Source organism: Archocentrus centrarchus, unplaced genomic scaffold, assembly GCF_007364275.1.
Source record: "Archocentrus centrarchus isolate MPI-CPG fArcCen1 unplaced genomic scaffold, fArcCen1 scaffold_29_ctg1, whole genome shotgun sequence".
In the NCBI taxonomy this organism is placed as follows: Eukaryota; Metazoa; Chordata; class Actinopteri; order Cichliformes; family Cichlidae; genus Archocentrus; species Archocentrus centrarchus.
In genome coordinates, this window is record NW_022060258.1 from 1491321 (window position 1) to 1501851 (window position 10531).

At 41.7% G+C, this 10531-nt stretch overlaps 1 protein-coding gene across 1 annotated transcript in view; it reads right to left on the minus strand.

Moving 5' to 3' along the window:
- The window catches only part of LOC115776234 (receptor-type tyrosine-protein phosphatase gamma-like), a 462780-nt gene extending 454037 nt beyond the window's left edge, over positions 1-8743 (minus strand). The window contains exon 1 of the mRNA XM_030723842.1: positions 8237-8743. Within this exon, the coding sequence (XP_030579702.1) occupies positions 8237-8357 (121 nt within the window). The 5' untranslated portion in view covers positions 8358-8743. The remainder of the gene's footprint in view (positions 1-8236) is intronic.
- Between the last annotated feature and the right edge of the window lie 1788 nt (positions 8744-10531).

Genomic DNA, 10531 nt, shown 5'->3' on the forward strand with positions numbered 1-10531 from the left:
CCTTTTTAATTCTTCTATGTGTGTGTATTGGAGTTTGTATACAGGAATGAATGAAAGACCATGTGTTTGAGTGTATCCAGCCACCACGGGAGAAAGTGGCAGGGTACAGCCTGTCACAGGGCTAACAGAGAGAGACAGACAAGCATTCACATGCACATCCACACCTATGGGCAATTTAGAATCACCAGTTAACCTAACCCCACTAACTGCATGTCTTTGAACTGAGGGATGAAACCAGAGTACCCGGAGGAAACCCACATAAACATAAGGAGAACATGCAAACTTCACACAGAAAGGCCCGGGCACCATGCCACCCCTTATTATTATTATTATTATTATTATTATTATTATTATTATTATTATTATTATTATTATTATTATTATTATTATTATTATTATTATCTTTCAGTTTACTGACATTTTAATGGATGAAACTTCACTATCAGTCCTACTGCTCAAAGACACAGCCAGCCACTGGAAACTATTTGTGTTACACCAGACAAACACAGTTAGCATCAACAAGGTGAATACATTGAGCAAACAACCAAAAAACAGGGAGCTAAAAGAAGGCTGAATTGTAAACATTTCATTCTTGTGGTAGACAGAAATGAAGGAATTTTCTTCATATCTGCATTTAACAAATGGCTTTTAAGGCAACAGTCTTTCACCTGTTGTAATTTTTAAACAATTTTCCAGATTCTTTGCAACCTGGTCTCACACAAATATGTTCTGTGACCATGACTTGGTACCTTAGCTACATAATGTGCTCAAATTACATGTGATGCATTTTTGCTGTGGTGGCTCAAAGCAAGGTAGGACCATTTCAGACAGACAAAGTCAACTAAAGAAGCAGGAGGCCATGGTGGTTATGGTGGAGCAAAAGCTACCTCAAATGCAAGATTTTACCCAGGAGAATGGGGGTTGACTCCCTTGTCAGGATGGTATTATTATGTAGAGTACAAAAGCAAACTTTGGACAGCCTGAAAAATGACAAGTAATGACATGTAAAATCTATAGCATTTTGTGAAAGCTAGTGGCTATGGCACCACCATGGGAGAGACAAGGTAGAGGAGGAATGTGTTGCTTCAGGAATGGTTAAAGGAGCACAACAATGAGTTTGAGGTGTTGACTTGGCTTCCAGATTCCCCATCTTTCAATCTAATCGACCATCGTGGTGCTGGACAAACGAGTCCGATCCATGGAGGCTCCACCTTGCGACTTGCAGGACTGACAATCTGTTGCTGACATCTTGTTGCAGATACCACAGCACACTTTCAGGGGTCTAGTGGAGTCTATGCTTCACCAGGTCAGGGCCGTTTTGGCAGCAAAAGGGGGACCAACATGATATTAGGCAGTTGGTCATAATGTTATACCTGATCAGTGTGTCAGGCGTAACATTCACATTCACATCCACACCTATGGATGTTTTTCTGAGTTCCCAAGGGGCCTGAAACTCAATTAAGATGCTTTCACAAATTAAGCAAAATGTATCCACCTGAATGCACCGTTTGTGAACTTTACCTCGATAAAATACCTGAAACCAGAAAGATTATGATTTGACAGGCAAATCTGAAAAAGAAATATAACAAGTTTATGCATAATCTATCATTGAGTTCCCATACATATTTTGGTGTGCAGGACAAAAGGTTTGGTTTGATATTATTGCTAGGCTGAGAGAAACTTCCATCTTATTGATGAGTATAAATTGCTCACATAAGTAGAACAGTGGAACTAGAGCTACAGAGAAGAAATGGCTCCAAAATATGCTTGATGCTAGATTTTGCCTTTTTTTCATTGGTGTTAGTCAGACATATGAATGAAACATTCAGAAACATTATGTTCAGCAACATTATGGTGATAATGGCAAGGGGAAGGAGAACATATGGCAGCCAACACAAAATCCTGCTGGAAGCAAAAAAGACCTAACAAAGCAGAATGAACGTAGTGAAAGTGGGGAGAGATGGAGGGGGCATAATGCAGGTCGAAAGTAGAGTCTATAGGCTGGATTTAGCTAAAATTCAGAGGGCATCCCCTGAAAAATATGTTGGGAAACAGAACCCCTCTTTTCCAAATAATCTGACACTGAATTAAAATAATAAGTGGAACAATGGAGAGAAAAAAAATGAAACACTGGTGGTGGTGGAAGTGTGCTTTAATTTCAGCAGCCCATTTAGTCTGAAGCCAGCAGACCCCAACGCAAGAAGACAGGGCTGCTGTCTTTGCCAGTGTTTTCCATTTTCCAGCTGCACTATGGACTCACAAGCTTATGAGGTGCAAAGAAAAAAAAAACAAAAAACCCTGAACAGATTAAAAACCAAATAGGCACACTCAGCCAAGCACAAATGCAAAACAAAATAGATGATGCTGCTGCACACTTGGCTCCCCTCATCGTATTCTTGAGATATCATTAGTGCCTCTGCACTTAATATCATCATTGCTATTGTTATCATTATCAGAACTATTTATCTTTAGTTTCTCCCTGTGTGCAGCAACCAGCATCATTTCCTGCTAAAAATCAATAGCGAAGCAGAAAGGATGTTTCATCATTTTCCCCCCATTAATCTGGATCACCATCCCTCTCTCAAGCAGCTACCTCCTCATGACAAAGCGACATCTATCAATGCAGCTACCCCTCCCACCCCTGCATCTCATATGCATGCACGCACACACACGCACACACACACACACACACACACACACACAGTGCAATATCTTTTAATCAATCTATTAATGAAAGCAGAGGTGGCATTGACAGGCCCCATGGTGACTGATAAAGTGACCCATGAGCCGACGTGTGCATTGCTCTGTCCACAGCAGAGGACAGATAATAGCTCAGTGAGCACTGAGATGACAATAATGATAATGCTGGCAACCAAAGGCCATAAAGCATATGAATCCCTTTTTTTAAATGTCAACTTTCCTCCTTTATTGCTGCAAGAAAAAAAAAAAAAAAAAGGGTGAAAGAAAAGGTTTGTGACATGGAGGCCTGCTTCGAATTATTAACTTGGCCCATTTGTCCCTGCAGTTAGGAGACACAGGAAAGGGGCATATGTACATATATGTATTCACAAAAGAAAAAAGAAAAGTGAATGAGAGAGGAATGAGACAGAGATAGATGGAAAGAGGACTCTGTGTGTGTGTGCGTGGGGGGGGGGGGGGGGGGGGGGGGGGGGGTAAAGATGTGCTACCTCAGGCACTTGTTGTGAAATTACAATGACTGTTCTGTTTCTTCCTCTCAGCTGGCAGCAACAGAGCCCGTTCATTTTTCACAGCAGAACTCAACAGACTGAAGGCCAAACATCTCTTTCTTCACCTGTCTTTTCTGTTTTCTTCCTTTTCATTCTTTCTCCCTCTCTCGTGTGTGTTTGGTTAACCCAGGGCTGAAGTGTCGTGCAGTGACAGGGACGTGATGCCTCAGTGCTGACACTGCACGCCACAGATGGAAAAGGAAAAGTGATGCTCTGTGTCAGCTAGCAGACACCCCACAGTGATATTCACTGCTCTCAACACCCCCTAACCAAAAACAGAAACAAAAACCGATGTTTGTGTGGCTGCAAACCAGCCATTATGTGGGTGACTGGGTGGGTGCATGTTGGCAGCAGTCAGGTCACTTGTGCAGACATGACAGCACTGCACAAACTTCCTGTATTTCTAATGCCACTCGGCTGAATCATTGCTGCTCTACAGCGAGGTATGACATTATTAAGGTGGACTCTAGAGAAAATAATGCCCTCTACTCTTCGAAAGCTCAAAGGATAAAGAGCCTACCAATGCTCTTCCAATGCTGCAGGTTGGAGATGAGGCTGTAACTGCAGGCATCACAGCCTCCCAGCTGAGAGGGAGTCATGGGGCGACGCTTCAAAGATGAGCTGTGATGCCTGATTAATCAGTGAACAAATATGTCATGACATGAAATAAATCAGAAATATTTTTCTCATACAGATTCTCGTCGCCTTTACTTGAGCTTTGTCCATTGCATATGACACGAAAAGTTTGGATCTTGATGAAATCTCAGTCAGCGTTGCAAGCCAAAGTGCCTGACCAGCCAAAACAACACCACAAGTGTGGCTCTTACCAGCAGATATGACACTTTTGGTGTGCCTTTGTGAGGATGACAACAGTGGGTTCAGTCTGGTGAAATGAATGGCAAAGACAAAATACAATCTTAAAAATCATACTATATACTATATATACCATGCTTTGATTACAGAGGTTATCCTAAAAGCTCCCTGAAAAGCCTTCAGCTGACCCAAAATGCTGCAGCTAGAGTTCTGACAGGGACAAGAAAGAGAGAGCATATTTCTCCCATATTGGCTTCTTTTCATTGGCTCCCTGTTAAATCCAGAATTTAAAATCCTTCTCCTCACCTACAAGGTCTTGAATAATCAGGCCCCATCTTATCTCAAAGACCTCATAGTACCGTATCACCCCAACAGAGCACTTCGCTCTCAGACTGCTGGCTTACCTGTGGTTCCTCAGATGCTTAAGAGTAGAATGGGAGGCAGAGCCTTCAGCTTTCAGGCCCCTCTTCTGTGGGACCAGCTCCCAGTTTGGATTCAGGAGACAGACACCCTCTCTATTTTTAAGATTAGGTTTAAAACTTTCCTTTATGATCAAAGCTTATAGTTAGGGCTGGATCAGGTGACCCTGAACCATCACTTAGTTATGCTGCAATAGGCCTAGTCTGCTGGGGGGGTTCCCATAATGCACTGAGTGTTTCTTCTTCATTCACCTCTTTTCTCTCTCTCTGTGTTTATACATCACTCTGTATTTAATCATTAGTTATTATTAATCTCCAGCTCTCTTCCATAGCATGACTGCACCTCTCTGAGCCTGGTTCTGGTTTTCGTTCCCACTATTGGCAAATGTTTGCTCATAAAGGGTTGTTTTGGTTGTTGGGTTGTCTCTGTAATAATTGTAGGATCTTTACCTTACAATTTAAAGGGGGGTGAGGTGATTTTTTGTTGTGATTTGGTGCTATATACATAAAATTAGATTGAATTGAATTGAATTGAATGGAAGAGCAGGAAATGACATACATACACAGAGAAAATATAGCTGTGATAAACACATACACAACATACATCAACTACAATCAGAGACACATATGAACCTGATGAACCATATGTTTCTCATTAATCCATTAAACCAAAAAAGGAAAAAAGACATCCTGAAAAGCCATTTCAGAAACACGTCTTACCAAATCTACAAAACATAGGTGTGTGATAGGACTAAATCAATCAATATGTTAAAGTATTTTTGATTAGTATGTATTTTGGATAAGCAGAAGAGAATGGATGGATGGATGGATGGATGGATGGATGGATGGATGGATTTTGGTATCTTAAAATACATATCTGAAGAGAGTACAAACTGTGACTCTCTAATGAACCTCACCTCCTCCTTTCTGAGTCCATGCTGAGGGCCAGCTAACCAGAACAGCTAAAAATGAATTTACTGGTGTTAATTTTACTTTTGGAGTGTTTGTTTTTTTATATGATGTTTTAGCTGATTTTACAGTGTGATCCACATTTGCATGCAGCCCAAGGGTGACATATTTCTTTTATGCAAAGCTGTTAGTGCTTCACCACATACTTTTCCACCCCAATCTCACAGCCAAGAGCCTTATTAATGGAAAAGTAAGCAGTAAGCAGTAAGCAGTAAGCGGAGCAGCGCTGAGAGCCTGTGGATGATGATACCCAGCAGGAGAGAAGCACACCCATCTCTGTTTCTACATCATCTGGCAGCCATTCAACATGAACCAGCCACCTTGGGCTCACTGGAAGCTGCTATCATGACAGCATGCGGCCGAGCCAAGGAGAGGAAGGAGCCGAAGAGGAGGTCAAGTAGAGACAGAGAAAAGACAGAAACATATTATCAATGGGCAACATCCTGAGACACTGGATTTGCCCTTCAGTGACATCCACTTCCCCTGACATTCATCATGTCACAAAAGGATCACATACAGGCAACTAAAAATCCATTCATCTGTCTGTTATCCTCCCATGCAGAGCTTATATCTAAAGAAATACATTTTCCATAATGAAATGAGGGTTTGTGTTTTCAGTATTTTGGAGAGTTGTTATGTTTCAAAATACAAAGCATCATCCAGTTTTTAACAAAAACTCAGTTTTTAACTGAAAATCAGTCATTTGCTCCAAAGATTTTACCAGCAAAGACACATTTATTGCTCAGGAGGGCAGTCCTATAAATTGCTCTCAGACTCTCATGCTCATTTTGTGTGTATGTGTGTGTGTGTGTGTGTGTGTGTGTTTCATGACATCTCTTCAGACTGATAGGGTACATGAGAGCTAATCTAGGTGAGGTGAAAAGTAGGCTAATACTGTCTAACTAACTGGCTCTGAAAATGTGTCATATCCATAGACAGGTACAAGACTTCCACACTAGCCTAAAAGATTTCAACAACAGTGGCTCCTCTGGCTCTGGGGGACAATGAGAGTCTACTATAAGATAGAGAGATAGAGATAGAGTCCAGTTGGGTCATTAATCTTCTCCTTATGGCAGATGATGTGAAAAAAATGTTTTCACCCAATGTGTTACATGGGGAATTGGGGACACAATGCAACATGCAGTCATTTTTCTCTCTTATCACAGCATAAAGGGTTCATTTTTAATTTGTACAGTGGCTTCCCACACTGAATTTTATTTCTCAGCTTATCTGATTGCCCTCTATCACTTTACTTGTTAACTACATCTTCCAAGCTTGCCATTGGAAACGCCTATGCTGATATTCTGTGATATATGTGGTCAGAAATATAAAGGAAGTTTAATATCTTCTTGCCATTAACCAACATCTATTAAATACCGTGTATGTCTGCTGGTACTGCTTGATTTCAGATGACAAAGAGGCTTTCACGTGAACTTCCTTTGTTAGAAATTAATGCATATCATCACCCTCTTAAAATAATGGCCTGTCATTCTTTTTTCTGAATCAAATATTGAAATATGATGATTTAAGGAAAAATAAAATTTTAATTAAAAATAATTATTTTAAGAGGGTGACGATATGAATGTAATACATCGAATCTTTTCCAGTTAAGTGGTTGGTGATTGCCACAAGTCCAGAATTAAGCGCATGAAGCTCTTGGTAGGTTGGTAGCCCGTAAAGTGTTTGATTTATATTTCTAGCATCTTCCACATTTGCAAGAATATAGTGTGGCCAAGGTCAAATTTGATTTTTAGGGTTTCTTTTTAATTTGATATAAAAACGATCTCTTCTTTTGGTTCTGATAAGCAAAACAACTGAACATATTTTGTACATCTTAAAGCATTGGTTCATGGGGGTTTAAAATGTGGACCTCAAAACCTGTGATCCAGTACTGGAGATGAGGCTTCCATATGGAAAATGAATGTGGGAAATAGTTCAGTTCTGTTATATAACAGCTGGAGATTGGCCTAATTAAAAAAGCGAGAATGAAGGACATTGTTTCACCATTCAGTTGTAAAGTAGTCAGTGTTAGACAGCCATATGGGTATCTAGGGTCAGGTGTTATAACTTGCGAATACCCAGTGTGGGTCTACATGTCAACCCCAAACATAGATATGAGGACATAGATATGAGGTCTGATTTCCCCACTAGGCAGATTAGCGCCCCAACTGCAATTTTAAGGTTGTGTGCCTAAGCGTGTGAAGCGGCTTCACAGCCCTGCTGTCTTGCTCGAGGCGGTGAGATAACGGTTTTGGCATACGCGCCGGCGGCTGACAAGCCATCACATCTTTTATCTATCCACATCTCCGACCCAAGCCTACTCTGCCTGCTTCTCCTCCCATAGCATTTCAGTCATCTGTGTTTTCTTTTCTGTTAAAGGTTTTAAAAGGAAGAAAATCAGAGGAAATGGACATGAGGACTGAGTCCCGCCAGGAGGGATAAAGCAGGGTTATAACCCCCCCCCAATTATAAAGCCGTGCTTTGAATGTGTATGAGGGGACTCAAACAGGTCACCCAACTGTGTGTGTGTGTGTGTGTGTGTGTGTGACATAACCGTCTTTTGTGTCAGTCTCCAGTCAATGTGTCGGTGCCGAGGAAGCGCGTCAAGACAAACCGCACGAATACTCCCAACCTGTGACCCGTTACAGGATACTCAGTGAAGGGACATGACTTTATTTTATCAGCTCTTTAGGGGCGTTTCCTTCTGACAATGCCACAGAGATAAACGCATCACTTCAAGTGCAACAAAAAAGCCTTGTGTTTGACTTGTGGGGGTACAAAACTTACCAGGGTGACACTCGGCCCAGAGGAGCACGAAGGCTGGAAAAATGAGAGAGAAAATCCACCAGCAGCAACAGCACCATTGCAGTAGTTTCCACATGGTAGTAATATGCACGTCGACATGCATATAATAACCACAAACAACTGTTGAGTTTCTCCCTTTTGCGGTCAGATCACTGCCCCCTTTGCTGAATATAAAGCAGCACCAGAGACGCAGCGCGGACTGAGACTGGGCACGATGGAGATGGAGGGCGGAGAAATTTAGTTAGAGGTCCAGTACATGGTATTTCCTTCCCAAAATCCCATAATATTCCGATATTATCATAACACTTGGCTACTGGTGTTTATGGAGGGGCGCGTGTATGCGTCGAGAGAAACGCGTTTTAAAGGGGACAAGTCAAGGCGGTCCTCACAGCGCGTCGTCGATTCTGTGGTTGCGGCGGTGAAGAGAGCGCTCTTCGGGTACAGGTAGAGAGGACAGTCGCCGCTGGTGATGGTAGTGGAAGCTTTCTGTTCCTCCGTCCATCCAGGAAGTAACGTGTGAGCCCGGCAGAGACTTTAAAACAGTCTTGGGAGAGAGAGAGAGAGAGAGAGAGGAGAGAGGGAGAGAGGGAGAGAGAGGAGAGAGGGAGAGAGGAGAGAGGGAGAGAGGGGAGAGAGAGAGAGAGAGAGAGGGAGAGAGGAGAGAGGGAGAGAGGGAGAGAGAGGAGAGAGGGAGAGAGAGAGGAGAGAGGGAGAGAGAGAGGAGAGAGGGAGAGAGGAGAGAGAGAGAGGGAGCACGCGCGCGCGTGCCAGAGAGCGCATCATTCCTCTGGATCCTAGCGCCGGCGAGGAAAGGCGTCAGTATAACACGCACATGAACCATAACAATAGATAACAATAGATATTCGATCCCCAGGGAATCTTCCAGGTTATTTATGTTAATGATATAATAGATTCACATTAGAGAAAGCACCTCCGACTCAGTCTACCAGAGGGCTTTGTCTTGGAGGGGAACTGTGCTTACTTAAGATTTATTAGCCCAATTAAATAAATTAACAAAGTAAATAGTCCAGAACAGTATAAAGATTTTTGTGGCACACATCAAAATTTGATCCTTGCATCACATAATCATTTCCACAAAGCTACAGGTCTTGCTCAGTGGATCAGAGGATTATCCCAGCTACAACTACTGAACTCTACTTGGCCACTGTTTCATTCTGTATGACACACTGTACATATAAAAAATAAAATTAACCAGCAACCTATAAAATTGTGTGAAGGCAATGCAAATGATTTACCTGTGCACTGTAAACCCGGATAAGTTGAATCTACTTAAAAACCAAGGTAACTCATTGCCTTAAATTTTTTAAGTAATCAAACAGTTGAATAAGTGCAGTGGACTATGTTCAATGTACTTGAGGCCCTTTTGGAATGGAATGGAAGATTTAAGTTGAATGTACTAATAACAGAGTTTCAGTAACTGAAGATACTTAGTTTAAGCAATCACCACCCATTTATTTAACTCAGCTTGTTAAGTAAGCACTACTCCATTACCAGTTGAACTAAAGTGTATGTTCTAATTGACCAAACGTATCTTTTATAGTTCATGTAGAATGAAAATGTCTTTTAATCAATCCCCTATCCTTTTCATGGTCATGGGGGGGCTGGAGCCTATCCCAGCTGACAAGGCAGTAAGATGCAGGGTACACCCCATACTGTACAGGTCAACAGCCTATTGCAGGGCTAACACAGAGAGAGAAAGATAACCATTCACACCTGTGAGCACTTAACCTAATCCCAGCAACTGCATGTCTTTGGATTGTGGGAGGAAACCCACACAGACATGGGGAAAACATGCAAACTCCACACACCAAGAGGCCCAGGCGGAATCGAACCCTGTGATAACCACTACGCCAATGTGCTGCTGCATATTAATCCAGTCTGTTAAAACCAGTATAAACTAGATTTTTAGCAGGTGCAAAACCTGAAGATATTAAGTTGTTAGAACTCAAACACATAATTACAATAAGATAGACCATCAAAAAGTACAGTCTACTCAGCATTAACAAGTAACGTTCACATTCTAGGTAATTTTAAATAATATGGACTCAATATTTTTAAGTCGAATCAAAATCTGGGTTTACAGTGTGATAATATGCTGTTAAATATATGTAGAGGTCAGGGCTCAGTCTTCTGGTGACCTGAAGAGAGAAGCTTTACTTTTATTTAGTTATCTCTTTGGCAAGGGCAAGGTCAGTGCAAAATATGTGATTATTGTTATTTGTTTGTCGGCCAACAAGAGTGGCCAAGCTGAAATTC